The 15,858-nt window shown below is 49.0% G+C and overlaps 1 protein-coding gene across 10 annotated transcripts in view; it reads left to right on the top strand.

Annotated features, from left to right (window-relative positions):
- Positions 1 to 564: 564 nt before the first annotated feature.
- The window catches only part of LOC149126407 (uncharacterized), a 342,003-nt gene continuing 326,709 nt past the window's right edge, over positions 565 to 15,858 (top strand). For 3 of the 10 annotated variants that reach the window (XR_016233593.1, XR_016233592.1, XR_016233591.1), the window contains exon 1: positions 718 to 859. Coding sequence is in view for 2 of the 10 variants with exons in the window: in XM_089332520.1 (XP_089188646.1) it covers positions 785 to 859 (75 nt within the window). In the remaining 8 variants the exon portion in view is untranslated. Of the gene's footprint in view, positions 860 to 12,888; positions 12,929 to 13,283; positions 13,490 to 15,858 lie in introns of those variants that run through there. The other 7 variants (XR_016233597.1, XR_016233594.1, XR_016233596.1 and 4 more) reach the window with 6 other exon arrangements.

Raw genomic sequence — 15,858 nt, forward strand, 5'->3', positions numbered from 1 at the left:
TCTTGGAGCCAGAAGCTCAATCCAGGTGTCCCATATGGGTGTCAGGAATCCAATTACATGAGCCATCACCACTGCCCCCCACAGTCTGCACTGACATGGAGTTCAAGTCAGGAGTGGAGCCAGGGATCTAACCCAGGTCCCCCAATGTGGGACGCAGGTGTCCTAACTGGGGTTTTAACTGCTAGACAAAATAAATGTTTACCCCTCTTGTTATTTTTATTATTATTTAAAATATTTATTTTTTATTTTAAAAGCAGAGTTATGGGGTAGAGGGGAGGAGAAGAGAGAGAGAGGTATTTTTCATCCGCTGGTTCACTCCCCAAGATGGCCGCAAGGCTGGAGCTGGGCCAGGCTGAAGCCAGGAGCCAGGCACTCCATCTGGGTCTCCCACAGGGCACTAAGGAGCAGGGTTAAGAGGCAGAAGTTCAAGTTCCTGCTCAGATTTCACCTTGTCCAGGGGCTGAGCAAAAGGGACCTCCCTTTGGCAGCTTCACCCCTGTTCTCTTTTCTGTTTCTCTGCTTTTGTTTGCTAATTTATCCCACATGCCTAGCTCAGGCCCTCAGTAAATTAACAGGCACTTAATCGATATTTGATGAATGGATGGATAAGTGCTGTTGGGGGAGAGAGCAGGTGGGGCTGGATGGGCCTTGGAGGCTGATCGCATTAACCCACCTGTAAAAGGCAGGCTCCTTATACCATGAGGCTGTGGAGTCTCTTCCGGGCACTGCATGGTGAGTTAAAAGTCCCAGGAAGATCTTGCAGACCCCAGGTCCTGCTTTCTCCATGGGCACCTTCGCCTGTGCAGGGGACATTTCAATGGCAGCAGAGACTTTTACTTTGGACACTGGGCATTCCTGGGTGAGTCTACTGCATGTGCCTTCCTTTCACTCTCTACCACCACTAGGTATGCCCCCCACAGCACAGCCCCTCCAACCAACCGCAGCAGCTGCCCCCGGGACGCATGCTGGGGACTGGTAGAGGACGGCGAGGTCGGTCCTGCAGGAGCTGAAACTCTCCAGTGTGGTGGTTCCCAGCACAGGCTCACGTTAGGGTCCCCTGGAGAGCTCTGAAAAAAAAAATACTGGGCTTTTGCAGCCACCCCACTCCCAGATTCCAACTTAATTGGCCTGGGAAGGAGGGGCCCAGGCACCATTGCTGGTTTAAAGCTCCCCAGGTGATTCTAATGGCAGCTAGGGTTAGAGCCACCAACTCACGCAGCAGTCCCCAGGACACGGAGCAGCTTGTCTGAAAGTGATAGGCAGTGATTACCTGCAAAAATGCATCAGAGGGGCGGCAAAAGAACTTGTGTGGAAGGCCTGGTTCTGTGGTGAGTTCCGTGATGAATCGGGGTTGGATTATTAAGCCATGGCTACAGACTCAGTATTAGAGATGTGCAGCAGATGGGGAGCCTGGTTCCTGGGGGCTAATAGTGTGTAACTGGGGAGTCTTCCATGAACCCCGAGAGAGGGTAGGAGATGATTGACGCTCTGGGTCATGGCAGGGCATGATCCTGGCACAGCCTTTGTTGCACAGCCTGCTGTCTTTACCAGGTGCTGCTCTGGGTGTCCCAGTACTCTGGGAAGGAGAGAGACCTCTCTTGAGTTTGGTCTTGACGCAGGGACCATCCCATTGCCATGCAAAAGTTCAGACTTGCTTTTTCTGTGAGTTGCTCAAAACCATGTCAAGAGAAAGGAATGAGCCCAGCAACCCTCACTCTCAACCTGCTGTTCTCAGATGATCCATGGTGAAACAAGCTGTCACTGACACTTAGGACAACTGGGCTTCCAAACAGCCCTTGGATCCGGTCAGCAGTGGTTAAAAAAATGCGGACTCCAGTGATGGGGAAAATGAAAGGGCAGAGTCTCTTGAGAATCCAGGGGCTCAGGAGGGGAGACCCTCTTCCAAGGCTGTTTCCCTCTAGAGCTGATGGGACACCTGCCTGAGAGCGGGCAGATGGGGCTGGATGCCTTTGCTCTCTGGCTTCTAAGGTTCTCTGCTTTGGCAGCTCCAGGGTCCCTTCACGGTCCTGTGGGAAGGGACCCTGGTAGCCCCTGTTGAAGGCAGCTGCCCTGAAAGAGAACTGTGGTCAGTGTTTAGTACCGTCAATATTTTGGGCCACCTGGAAGATGTTGAGTGTGGAAAAGATACAGAAGACTTTGTTTCCTGGGAAGGGGGATTCATTGAGACATTTATCAAGTTCTCATCTTAGGTTCTGCTGAACTTGAGGAAGAGGCTATGGTGGATTTAGATGTAACCAGAAAAAAAATCAAAAGCAATGAGTTGAATAGGAGATAAATGTATTTGTCTCACCCTTTCTGCTTGTGGAAATATATTTTTTTAAGATTTTATTTATTTGAAAGAGTTACACAGAGAGAAGGAGAAGCAGAGAGAGAGAGAGAGAGAGAGAGAGAGGTCTTCCATTTGCTGGTTCACTCCCCACTTGGCCACAATGGCTGGAGCTGTGTTGATCTGAAGCCAGGAGTCAGGAGCTTCTTCTGGATCGCCCACACAGTTGCAGGGGCCCAGGCACTTGGGCCATCTTGTACTGGTTTCCCAGGCCATAGCAGAGAGCTGGATTGGAGGTGGCGGAGCTGGGACTCCAACCTGCTCCCGTATGGGGTGCTGGTACTGAAGGCAACAGCTTTACCCACTATGCTACAGCGCCAGCCCTGAGGAAACAATTATTGGGGAAAGGAAGCCTGTCTGAAAATTTGATCTGCCCAAAGAACAATATAAACTACAACGTCATAGTTTCGTGTTCTTTGTGAAGAGGAAAGGCGATTCTGGTTTCTAAAGGACAATTCTGGGATACAACATCCCTGTCCTCCTAGAGTGTGTAGGGTAATGATATAGATGTAGCGCTCTCGCGCGCTCTCTCACACACACACACACACACAGACTTTCATGAAAATGTGTCCTAATTATTTCAAGGGAGAAAAATGAAGCAGGGAAAGGTTGGAAGAGGTTTCAGGTGTGGCAGCTAGGGCAGGCCTCTCTGAGGCTGACTTTTGAGTGGACACTTGAAGAAAGTGAGAACTTAGTCCATGTGGAGTCTGGGGAAGGGCATTCTAAGCGGAGGGAGGAGCTGTCCCAAAGACCCTGACGGCTGAAGGACCAGCATCTGGCATTGATAAACACAGGAGGAAGGGAGAGAGTGCTGTGGTCAGGCCATTCCCTCTGGCCAGGATGTGAAGGGCGGGGGGTGGGAGGGTCCATGTAGGTGGCAGTATCTGGGATAAGCCTTGTGGGATTCTTGGAATTTCAGCAGGTCAGGTTTTAAGCCACTCAAGGGAACCCAACCCACATTATTCCCATGTGGGATGCCCTGAGCCTCATGGGGCTTTGCACATGGGAGGTGTTCAGTGATATTTATGGAAGAAGTGAGCAGGTGGGGAGGAGGGATGCATGTCAGACAAAAGGGGCATTGTGGAAGTGGGGATGTGTGGGCTACATTCTGGGAGTGGTGGAGTTTGGTTGGAAATGTGTAGTAGATGTGAAAACTTTGTGACCTGAAAAAGGTAGATAGAGGGATGGATAATAAGGGGCCAAAATGCTAAATTTTGAAGCTTGGGCTTTGTTTTGAAGGCAAACAGGGATCGCAGTAGGCTTCTGCTTGGTGGACCTGCACACATCGGACTAGAACACACATGAGGAAGTGTAGGCTGGAGGCCTGGGGGAGAGAATAGAGGGAAGACTTTGGCATCAGACTTGAGCCAGGGCTGTGTTCCTGGCGGTAGAAAGGCAGGGCACTGTGCAAAGAAAATGGCTACTATTGTGTGACTGAACAGGTGTGGGAGAGGAGGGGATGAGTCCACAGCATCTGTTGTCAGTTCTGATTGAGTGGGAAGATGATGCGGTGACGGACAGAGAAGGAAACGGAGTGCCTGAGTTTGATGTTTGGCTAATGGAGCAGCAGGGGGTGATGCTCAAAGCTGGGGTTGGACAGGGAAGTTTAGACTCCACCTGGAGATCTAGGTATTTGGAAGTAATGAAGTGAATGTTTTAGGAAATGAATAGGGAAAATGAACCAGAATAGAAAAATAAATATTTCTCTGTTTAGGACCTAGAAAGAAGAAAAGGAACCTGGGAAGGAAGGTCAAAGGAGAACAGAAGTATCCAGGGCCAGGGATGCCCGGAGTGGGAGTTGCCAAGGGAAAGCGGTCGTTGGTGTTGGGTGCAGTCTCAGGAGACTGGGAGATGTGTCAGTCAACTGCTAGCTGTGTGGCTGGGACTTTTCTCAGGGGATCCAGGCTACCCTCACTCCAGGGACTCTGCTCAAAACCAGGCATGGGCTGAGCATCTGGGACTCTGTTGGGATGATTCGAGCTGGACTTCCTTTCACCATTCCTAGCAGAATGTGACTGTTTCACTTCTAATGATACCAGAGACTTTGGTGTTCAGACCGTTCTGACAGCTGATTTGGCTCTACTGCCCATTTCAGCGACTGTGCCAACCCTGTCTTGGATTAAGGGCCCTGCTACACCAGCACTCCTGTCCTCATTGGCAGTTCCCATTGTTGATCTTGGCCCTCAGAGGAGAGGGTGGCAAAGCTCCTCACAGGTGCCCTGGATCCCCTCAAATATTTTTTCCTTCAGCCTTGGTGACTTGAGAGCCCTCGGAGCCCTCCTGACAAGCACAGGTGGAGACAGGTGAACGGCTGCATACTACACCTCTGCTCCCCCAAGTCTCTGGAGATGGTTGAAGTTTGCTAAGCATGGTCTGGCATTTCTACTTAGACAGCATAGGTCATTTGGTCTCTCTGTTTCAGGAAACCAAGTGCACAAACTTTGAGAGCCACTCGGGATTGCTCAGATTAATGCATTGAATCCAGTCTTGGCTTAGTGTACCCATAGCAACAAACTTGGCCCAATCCAGTATATTCCTTCCCCCCTGATTCAACACCTACAGGATTTATTCTGATACATGTGTCAGAAGAGAAAATGACAACAAAGCTAGTTTGGCAGATCTTAATTGGATTTTTAAAAAATAACTTATTTGAGAGGTGGGGGTGGGGTGGGGTGGGGCACTAGCTCCCATTGGCTGATTCCCTCCCCAAATGCCTGAAATAGCCAGGGACTGGGCCTGGCCAAAGCTGAAAGCCAGGAACTCAATCCTGGTCTCCCGTGTGGGCAGCAGGAACTCAAGTACTTAAGCTATCACTACTGGTGCCAGCCAGGGTGTGCATTAGCAGAAATTTGGAGCTGGGAGCAGAGCTGAGACTTGAACTAGATATTCCCATATGGAATGTGGGCATCCCAACTGTTGGCTGCCTACCTCTGTAACTGGCTTTTATTTGTAGCTCTAGAATTGGGCAAAAATGGTCCAGAATGCTCAGTTCCACCAAGTGTGAAAGCTATATTTACACAGCTAGAGAGAAGGAAGTGACATACAGACAGGGGAAGTGAGGGCCAGAGTCAGCCTGATTGGCTCTGGCTTGATGTTGGCCTGATTTGAACCTGGTGTGAGCAGTTGGCTGCCTGTGGTTGGCTGATGCTTGGCTGTTGTGACTGCTGTGACTTGGCCACTCTGTCATAGAACTAGGTGACAAGTGAGGCTACAGTTCACAAGGTACAGAGGCAGCTGCAGACCATTCTTAATTCCATTTAATATATGTCTCCAAGGACATAGCCGATCAAAGTCCACAAGGCCTTTCCTTTCTTCAGGTGTGGATGGTATCTCCTCATGGGTCACACTTTACACCTTTGTTCCCAAGGCCTTGGCAAAATTTAGCTTGGTCATGGTTCTAGAAGAAGCCTATAGGAAGAGTCTGTGGTCCCCTGCAAGGTAGCTAGCTCAGCAGAGACCATGACAGCTTCCTCAGGCACAGGCAGAACTGGAAGGAGAAAGCTTGGACAAGGAGGAAGTGCTAATTCGACTCAGTTTTCAGTATTCCTATCAGTGCCTGACATTATTTACAATTATATTTTCATTCTGTTTGAAAGAGAGAGACAGAAAAACAGGTCTTCCATTTACTCCCCAAATGCCTACTTCAGCCAGGGATGGGCCAGGCTGAAGCTGAGAGCCTAAAATCCCACCTGGGTCTCCCAGGTGAGTGGCAGGGACCCGAGTAGTTGAGCCACTATCACTGCCTCCCAGGCTGTGCATTATCAGGAAACCAGATGGGAAGCAGAGACAGGACTTGAACCCAGGCACTCCAGTATGGGATGCAGGCATTGCCAGTGGAGTCTTAATCACTGCTGTGAGCACCCACCCCTAAGTTGTCTGATTTTCATGTTTGAGATCCTGCACGGTTGTGACTCCTGTGTGCTGTGTGATTCGGCATGCCTTAGGGTTTGTTTTCAGAAATCTTGGCTCTTGGACATAAGAGGTCCTCTGGGGTCAGTCCTCGAAGCTTTGTGATCCTTTCCCTAGACCTTGAACTGCAGTTGGAATCTCTAAGCTCATCGCTTTCTTTTGCTACATGCTCTAGTCCTTTAAAGCAATGAACTCCATTATACTCTGTTTTTACCAAATGTGTTATAGCAGCAAGTACTTGGTCACCCAAGCCTTGTCTTTTAGATGCTTGATCACAAGTGACAATTTAGTGAATATTTTGCCATTGTGTGCCACAGGCTACCAATATCCCCTTTGCTACTGGTGACAGGGCCATTAATGCCTCTAAATCAGATCAGATCCAATTCTAGATGAACTAGTTCCAAGTCAAAGAACCCATCTTTAGATTTCTATTCCCATGAAACCACTGCCAGTACCAATTTCTGTATCAGTTAGGGTTTGACCAGAGGAGCAGAACCACTGTGAGTGACAGGCATAGGGGATTTCCTGTGGCAGTTGGACACATACAGTTCTGGGAGCTGGTGCCAAAGTTCGTGGAAGGCTTGATGAGGGACTGGATGTTGTTCCAAGTCAGCAGGTCCAGAAGGTAGAAAGGAAAGGTAGACCTGAACTAGAGAAATTGGGGAATAGTAGAACCCATGAGTGTGAGCTAAATCCACAAGGATAAATTATTGCTCGCGGCCATGTCTTGCAACCTCAACCCTCAAGGATATAAGTGACCTGCAGAAGAAGGAGCTGCACTGTGCATGGACCAGGACCAGAGAGGCTTCAGGAGGAGGAGCCGGGTCTCAAGGGTGGCCTGTGGCCAGCATCCAGAGCCAATGAGCTGCTACAGGCTGGGCCCTCCTGGGCTTCAGAGCATCCACTTGCTGCTTCACATCTGCCTTACAAATCACATGGCCATTTCTCTGTGGTCAGTCCTTAGCTGGAACCGTGCCAGTTAGGAGGAACTCTTGGAGTTGTTCAACTTCACTACGTGGTCACATTATAGAATACCCACTGATGAAAGCTTCCCAGTTGGGGAACTTTATAGTAGGCTAGAGAGTGGTGACTAGGAAGCAGGTGGTAGGGGTGGCCCTTGTGTACAATGTGGGTGGAGACCCAGGGAGCACTGGTAGTGGTAGTGGGAGGGGTATCATGTTTTCCAAACCTGCTCCCACAACTGGTCCAGGGGAAAGTACCTGGGAATTTGTGATTGACAAGGTCCTCACATGACTCCTACACTCAGCCAGCTTCCCAAGCTTTGCTCCAGGGAGGGGCATGGGTGACAGGAAGGTGTGACATTGTGTATTATTTCCTATATTTATTTTATTTTTTATTTGACAAGTAGAGATATAGACAGTGAGAGAAGGAGACAGAGAGAAAGGTCTTCCTTCTATTGGTTCACTCCCCAAATGGCCGCTATGGCTGGAGCTATGCCAATCGGAAGCCAGGAGCCAGGTGCTTCTTCCTGGTCTCCCATGCGGGTGCAGGGGCCCAAGCACTTGGGCCATCCTCCACTGCCCTCCAGGGCCACAGCAGAAAGCTGGACTGGAAGAGGAGCAACCGGGACTAGGACCCGGCACCCATATGGGATGCCGGCGCTGCAGGTGTAGGATTAACCAAGTGAGCCACGGTGCTGGCCCCTCCTGTATTTATTAAGATGAGAGGGTAGCCCTGGTTTATAAGCAGAGTGGAAAAGGCTGAGCATAAGACAGGAGGGATGGAAGACTGTGGGAAGGGGGATGATGTCTCATTTGCTGAAATGGGAGGAAGAAAAGAAAGGAGAGGTGGAGCTGGGGTGGAGAGAGAAGTGAAGGCAGTCTCTGTAGGAGGACCTGGTCATCCCAGTACAGTGCAGGAAACAGGTCTGAGGCAAGGGGCACAGGAGGAGTGGCCAGCAACGCCAGAAGATGGAGGATGTGACACAGCAGGAAGCTGAGCACCCACATGAGAGGAGGTGGACCCAACTCCTGTGGGTCTGCATGCTGGGTGGTAGCTGAAATGGCTTCAGAAACCTTCTCAACACCCTGCACATTGGATCTTAGAACAGATACAGGAGAGTGATTTCCTAGTCTTATAGCCACTGTTTTTCTCATAATTCTGTACTGTCACAAATTTTCTTTTTTATGATTTACTTATTTAAGGAAGAATTATACAAAGAGAGGAGAGGAGAGAGGGGGGAGAGAGGAGGGGGGAGAGAGGGGAGGGGGGAGAGAGGGGAGGGGGGAGAGAGAGGGGAGGGGGAAGAGAGAGGAGGGGGGAGAGAGAGGAGGGGGAGAGAGAGGAGGGGGGAGGGGGGGAGAGAGGAGGGGGGAGGGGGGGAGAGGGGAGGGGGAGAGAGAGGAGGGGGAAGGGGGGGAGAGAGGAGGGGGGAGGGGGGAGAGGGGAGGGGGGGAGGGGAGAGAGGAGAGGAGGGAGGGGGAGAGAGAGGAGGGGGGAGACGGAGAAGAGGGGGGGGAGAGAGGAGAGGAGGGAGGGGGAGAGAGAGGAGGGGGGAGACGGAGAAGAGGGGGGAGAGGGGGGAGAGGGGGAAAGGGGGAGAGGGGAGGGGAGAGGGGAGAGAGATCTTCATCTGCTGGTTCAATGCCCAAATGGCTGTAACAACCAGGGCTAGGCCTGGCTGAAGCCAGGAGATAGGAGCTTTTTCCCACGTGTGTGCAGGGGCCCAAGCACTTGGGCCATCTTCTGCATTCCCAGACCATTAGCAGGGAATTAGATCAGAAGTGGTGCAGCTGGGACTTGAACTGGCACCCATATGGGATTCTGGCACTGCAGGTGGTAGCCTAACCCACTATGCCACAGTGCTGACCTCAAAAATTTAATTTCTATATTCCTTATCTGTGGGCATCTACTAAATAAGAGACCACTGGGGACATCTTCGCTCTACCCTCCTGGCAGTGTTGATATAATTCAACCCAGTTGGATTTTCATATTTGGGTTTAGAAATTTGTTTTCTGGCAGTTTCTGAAAACATGGCACGGGCATACGAGTTAGGAGTGTGGGTGCTGGGGTCACATTAGTGGATGTAAAACCTAGCTCTGATGCTTGCTGGGGGGTTACCCCAGGGGTATTTATACCTCCAAGTCTCTGCTTTCTTATCTGAAAGTGGGGTAATGATAACCTTTATGTCAGAGGGTGCTGTGAAAAATAAATAACAAAAGTCAGGTAAGCAGTTCCCATAAGGCCTGGCCAACAGCAGGGGCTTAATAATCATTAGCCATCATTGTCAGATTATTTGGGGATTGTCAAGGAAGATTTGGGAAATAGTTGTGTCTGGATCTAGCATTTAAAATGCATCCACTTGGGGTCTAGTAAAGGAGTTCCTGTTGGATTTGGTGTCTTTGATCTGACCTTCAATACCCAGCCTTCCTCTTGGGCAGGGCTCTTCCTGCTCTCATTCAGCTTCAGGTTTCCAGCACAAGGAAGGTGCTTTCCTGGCCTCTGTGAGCCAGGACCTGCCTCCCCTTTCAGTATTTAGACTTCCTCCTCGCAAAATGGCACCCTTGTGTCTGGAGCACACGGGGAGAGCAGGATCCCAGTCAGGTGACTTCAGGGAGGCCCCTGAGTCTGGAGGATGCAGTGCCCCTCGGGCAGGGACAGCAGCAGCACCTCCTAGTTCCTGCCAGGCCCCTGTGGGTCTCTACAGAGTGAGAGTCTTTGACAGGGAAATGGAAGGGGCCAGTGGAGGAGGACGCCAGAGCAAGGTGGGTGTGGGGTGATTTGGCTTTGCTTCCCCTGGGCTCTGGGGAAAGGAGAGATGCCCCGGGGGGCCACATGTGGGCATCTTCATACCATACTAAACTGTGCGATGGGGAGAAGTGTGTTTGGTTTGTTTGGAATTCATTGGGAGTAATGGTTGAGTGGTGAGTGCTTTTTTCCCTTGTGGAGATCCAGGGTGGGGTGGGGGCTGTGAAGAATATTTTATGCACAGTAAGCCTCTGTGTTAAAGAAGAAAAATGGAGAAACCCAGCCTTGCAGGAGTTGCCTTCTCCCAGAGGCCACGTGTGTAGTGCTTCCGATTAGATCTGCTGTTGCCCACGGCAGCCAGCCACAGAACCCTCCTCTCCTGTAGACATCCTTCAAACTGCCGTGCTCGGTGCTCGTGCTCCTCGCTGTCTTTTTTTTTTTATCAAAGCCAAACAGGGTGGTGCTTTGCCTTAGTGAAACCCCTCTTCTCTTTGGCTCCATGCCTGGCGCTTCCCGAGGTGCGTGGAAAGAAAGGAACAAGTCAGAGCTATTTCCTTTTGTTCTTGACTGACTCATGGGTGGAGGGAGGAAGGGATCGTTTTCTGTATGAAATCCAGGATGATGTTCAAGCCGTTGGAGACAGTGGTACTCACTAATCCTCATTGTGTGGCCTTGCCCCAGTAGGTGCAGGGGTTTTTCCTTTGCTTTCTCTCCTCTCTCTGAAAGCCTGGCATACAATAGGTATCTGCTAAGTGGAGGATCCAGCATATTGGCCACGTGTTCAAACCTGGGCATCACACAGGGGCCATCACACGAAGCTGAGTGCACATTAATAGGAATGTGAATTAAATGCAGTGTTTGTGGCTGTGCCTCTCCACTTGGAAAGCTCTATTCAGAGTGTGCTGTGGTATCAATCAGTCTCAGCGTTGCCCAGCCCCAAACAGGAGTTTAGTAGAAGGAGGGAAATAAAACCAGTGCTTTCTTAATTATAGTGCTGGTTTGAAAGCAGCTATCGACTGGGGCCCTCGTTATCTGTCTTTCTGTCCATCCATATATCTGTGCATCTGAGACAGTCGGGAGGTCAGATAGGAGCACAGCCAGAAATATGGTGCCTCCAACGGAACTGATAAGAGCCTGAGCTGTACAGATCTCTGGGGCTGGGGCCCATTCCCAGCCCCAGAGAAAACCAAGCCAACAGCACTGGAGGAAGCGCCTTGAGCGTGATGGTTTTGCCAATATCATTATGTAAAAAAAAGGGATATGCTTTTACAAGTATGTTTCGTGGAACCAAGAAAATAAAAGGCTGGAAAAAAAAAAAGAGTACTGTCTTGCACATTTCTGAAATTTCATTCTGTTCTTCCTCCCAGTGCAGACTAGCTGCCTTAAAGGAGAAACCCTTTAAAAGAACATATTTGTGTGTGGAACAAGGTCATGCACTTATTGGTTTTCTGCTGCACAGCATAAATATAGCAGACAGGGAGAATCAGTTTGCTTTTACAATAGCCTTGTACTGTGCACAAAGGCTGCGGCACTTATATATTTTCTAGTGCCGGCAATGGCAAGGTATGGAGGAACCCAGAGTCGCCAGATTCAAAATTAGAGGAAAATAGCCAACTATTTGTTGCAAGAAATAAATGCATTACCTGAAACACATGCTGCTCTTTCTGTTACTATATCCCTCTGTGGGGAGGAGGGAGGTGGGTCTGGCCTACAGGATCCAAGCCTCTCTGAAGCTCTTTCATAGACAGGCGACTTCCCAAGTGTTTCTCCAGGTCCCCACTCTTCTGCATGAATGTGTGCAGCACTGCGGCTTGACTAGTATTATCAATCTCCTTGTGCTCCTCCTCCTCCTCCTACTGATACACCAACACCTCATTTATCCAGCATCGTCAGGGGCGAGCTCTTCCACGTACTGCATTTTGCAGCCAATGAACGTCACTTCTTTGAGCACCAAAATGTAGTGTTTTTTTTTTTTTTCTATTTTGAATAGTAGTCTTTCTAAAATGTTTTATGAGCACTCATTTCCTTGGACAGCCTCCACTAACATGATGTAACCTGATCACAGTGGTTTGGGGACCTACACTGGTTATGCTGTGTTACAGCCCAGGGCATCACCTAGGAGCGCTTGGTTGTGCTGCTCATCTGGCTCCAGGTCATAGCTCCTTCTGAGTTAGCGCAAGTTACTTTAATTTTCTCAGCCTTGACTTTAGCTGTGACAGAGAGATAGGCAGAAATATCACCTATCTCATTGGGCTGATGTGAGAATGAAATGAAGTAATGTACGTGAAGTGCTGAGCATGGTGCGTGGCCCTTAGAAAGTGTTCAAGACATGTTGGCCATTCTTACTTGAAGTGAGAAATGGCTGTGGTGGCCACCACCATGCAACAATAAGGTAATCATGACGACACTGGTATTCACGTGTCACTTTAAAGATGCACAAATATTTTCTGCAGCACAGTTTCACACTGTGTTCACGTTACATGACTGGTAGTGCCCTCTGGCCCCTTGGGGAAGAGTACGAGTCTCTGGAAGCATGCAAGTGGGTCAGCCCCTCTCAACTCCTTTCTCCCTGCCAGTTCAAGCTGATGCTCCCCAGGAAGGCTTCCTTCCTCTTTTTGACTCAAATGTACCTGACCCACCGGGATAGTTAGCATCCCCTCTGCCTGGTGCTCATGTTTTCTCTGGAATTTTCTGTTTCTAGGGAGGGTGCTTTGTCAAGTGCATTTAGGTATGACCGTGGGCTATGTCAAGGGTTCTAAGTGTCCATCCTTTGGACAAATTCATCCAGGATGCAGAGAATGGGAAAGATGATGACAGTCTTGTAATGAGTCCAGATGGGAAGAGAGGGCAGGTTCTAACAAGCACGGAGGGCCCAGTGAAGGTGGAAAGGCAAGGGACTCTAGGACAACCATCTCTATCTGCAGGTGGAGACTGGCCCAGGACCAGGTGGTTGTGGCACTGAGGGTGAGTGCTGAACAGGTGTGGCAGGGGCTGCGCCTCCTCTGGGTAGGGGTCCTGTTCCTGCCTGTTCTCACCTGCCTCTGTCCCATTTGCCCTCCTGGGGGTTCCTGCCTCCTTTCACTAAAGATCCAGCCCTCACTCCCGAGCCATTCCCTTGAGCTGACAATTTCACTTGACACATAGTCGGTGGTTAAATCTGGTTATCAAGAAGTGAAACTCAGTTTCTCTACTTCCAACTAGAATGTAGATTTAATCATCCCTGGAACTTCTTTACCTTCTATCCACTCTGCCAACAACTAGCGTTGGCTTCCAGCATGGCCCCTGGGCCCTCCCGCTAATTTCCATGTTCTCTGCTAAGAGGTGCCACGCGTTCTGCAGTGCTGAGGCGCTGACACATGAAGCCCAGAGCACCAGTCCTCCTGCATGACTTCTGTGCATGTCGCCCAGGGAGGTGGCCTTCCAGAGTTGTATCGTGACTGCCCTGCAACAAGAAAATAACGGTTCTAGCCAGCAGTGAGAGACGGCCTTTCTCTCACATCCCAGCTCCCGCAATAAATGTGTTTCTGGAAAGTATGTTGCTGATATTGTGTGAGTAAAATTGTGTTACAGGGGAGTGAGGCCAGTTGTTCAGAAGGCAGCATCCCAGGAAGTCTTGATGCGTTTCCCAGTACAAACCCATGACAGAGACACGTTCAGTGAGGTGGTGGGAGCTGGGGCCAGCTCGCCCTGCAGAATGTGTGATGATGCCATGGAGTGTGAAAGAAATCACTGGCATAGAGTCCTCAGACAAGGTCAGGCTGTCCACTGTGACACGATCAGTGCTTCCTGAGTGCTTGCTGTCGTAATTGCTTAGTCTGTATCTCTCTGCTTTGTTGTTGGCTCTCCTGGAGCATATAAGTACCACAACTGCCAGATGTTTAAGAAAAATATATGGGCGTCAAAATAGTTCCAGTCACCTGTCTAAATGTTTTTCTATGCAGGGGAAATTCTATCATTCTCTCCTTTTTCTATCTTTTCTGTTTTCGGCTTTAGTAGCCAAATATTTTTGTTTAACTTATGGGCCGCATTGTATGGCTCCTTGGTTTAGAATTTTATGCTGGAGGAGGGGCTCACTGTGAAGAATATTTTGGTAAACGGAAGAATAATTGTATACTGCAAATCACAACCTCTGTTGTTCAGTTTTGTCAGTTCGAGTGTTGTTTGTGTGTATATTCCTATCCTCCCCTCATTTCGCAGCATCAGAGAGAATGGAGCCTTACAGTCACTCTGGATTCTTAAGATACAGTTTGACTTATTTGGTTATGGGGAGCTACCTTTCCACTATCTGCCCAAGCACATTAGCAGGAGATTGCATCAGAAGTGGAGCAGCTAGGATTCCGACTGGCACTCCTGTTGGCTGCTAGTGTCGCAAGCCAAGACGTGACCTGCTGTGCCACAACTCCAGCCCTGTAGAATGCCAGTTTTTTTTTTTTAACTTTTATTTAATGAATATATATTTCCAGAGTACAGCTTATGGCTTACAATGGCTTCCCCCCCATAACTTCCCTCCCACCCGCAACCCTCCCCTTTCCCTCTCCCTCCCCCCTTCCATTCACATCAAGGTTCATTTTCAATTTTCTTTATATACAGAAGATCAGTTTAGCATATATTAAGTAAAGATTTCAACAGTTTGCACCCACATAGAAACACAAAGTGAAAAATACTGTTTGAGTACTAGTTATTGCATTAAATCACAATGTACAGCACATTAACGGCAGATATCCTACATGAGGAGTAAGTGCACAGTGACTCCTGTTGTTGACTTAACAAATTGACACTCTTGTTAATGGCATCAGTAATCACCTTAGGCTCTTGTCATGAGTTGCCAAGGCTTTGGAAGCCTTTTGAGTTCACTGACTCTGATCATATTTAGACAAGGTCGTAGTCAAAGTGGAAGTTCTCTCCTCCCTTCAGAGAAAGGTATCTCCTTCTTTGACCTGTTCTTTCCACTGGGATCTCACTCTCAGAGATCTTTCATTTAGGTCATTTTTTTTTTTTTTTTTTTTTTTTTTTTTTTTGCCAGAGTGTCTTGGCTTTCCATGCCTGAAATACTCTCATGGGCTTTTCAGCTGGATCTGCATGCCTTAAGGGCTGATTCTGAGGCCAGAGTGCTGTTTAGGACATCTGCCATTCTATGGGTCTGCTGTGTCTCACTTCCCATGTTGGATCAGAATGCCAGTTTTTAATACCATACAATATATGGCCCTGAAGACTACTAAACTAGTGAAATGAACATTACCTGGGGTGTTTTATGAGAACAAAACCAAAGAACCCCAACAAATTCCCAGTGTAAACCTCAAGCCTGCTGGATCAGAATCTTTGAAGTGTGACCTTGGAATGTGCGTTATTCCACAGAATTCTTACATAGAGCCAAGTTTGAGGGCTACTGGCATAGTATTTGAGAGGGCAGTCCCTGAAGTCAAATTCTGTTCTGCCAGTTGATTTAGCCTGTGGCAAATCAGTTAAGCCTTGGTTTAATATTTTTTAATGGGTATAGTAAGCAAACCTGCCTCCCAATCTTATTGGGAGCATGAAATGTGATAGTGTATGAAAATCCTGTCTGCAGAGTGCTTGGCTCTAAATCAGGGCTCAGTAAGTTCCAAACATTGTGGCTTATACTTACAATTCGTGGTTTTTTTTTTGTTTGTTTTGTTTTTTTTGATTTATTTATTTATTTGAAAGGCAGAGTTACAGAGAAGCTGAGGCTGAGAGAGAGAGAGAGAGGTCTTCCATCCTCTGGTTCACTCCCCAGGGCTGAAGCTGCACCAATCAGAAGCCAGGAGCCGGCGCCGCGGCTCACTAGGCTAATCCTCCACCTTGCGGTGCTGGCATACTGGGTTCTAGTCCTGGTCGGGGCGCCGGATTCTGTCCCGGTTGCCCCTCTTCCAGGCCAG

This window comes from Oryctolagus cuniculus, chromosome 5 (genome assembly GCF_051225735.1).
Source record: "Oryctolagus cuniculus isolate XC-2025 breed Fujian yellow rabbit chromosome 5, ASM5122573v1, whole genome shotgun sequence".
Taxonomy (NCBI): domain Eukaryota; kingdom Metazoa; phylum Chordata; class Mammalia; order Lagomorpha; family Leporidae; genus Oryctolagus; species Oryctolagus cuniculus.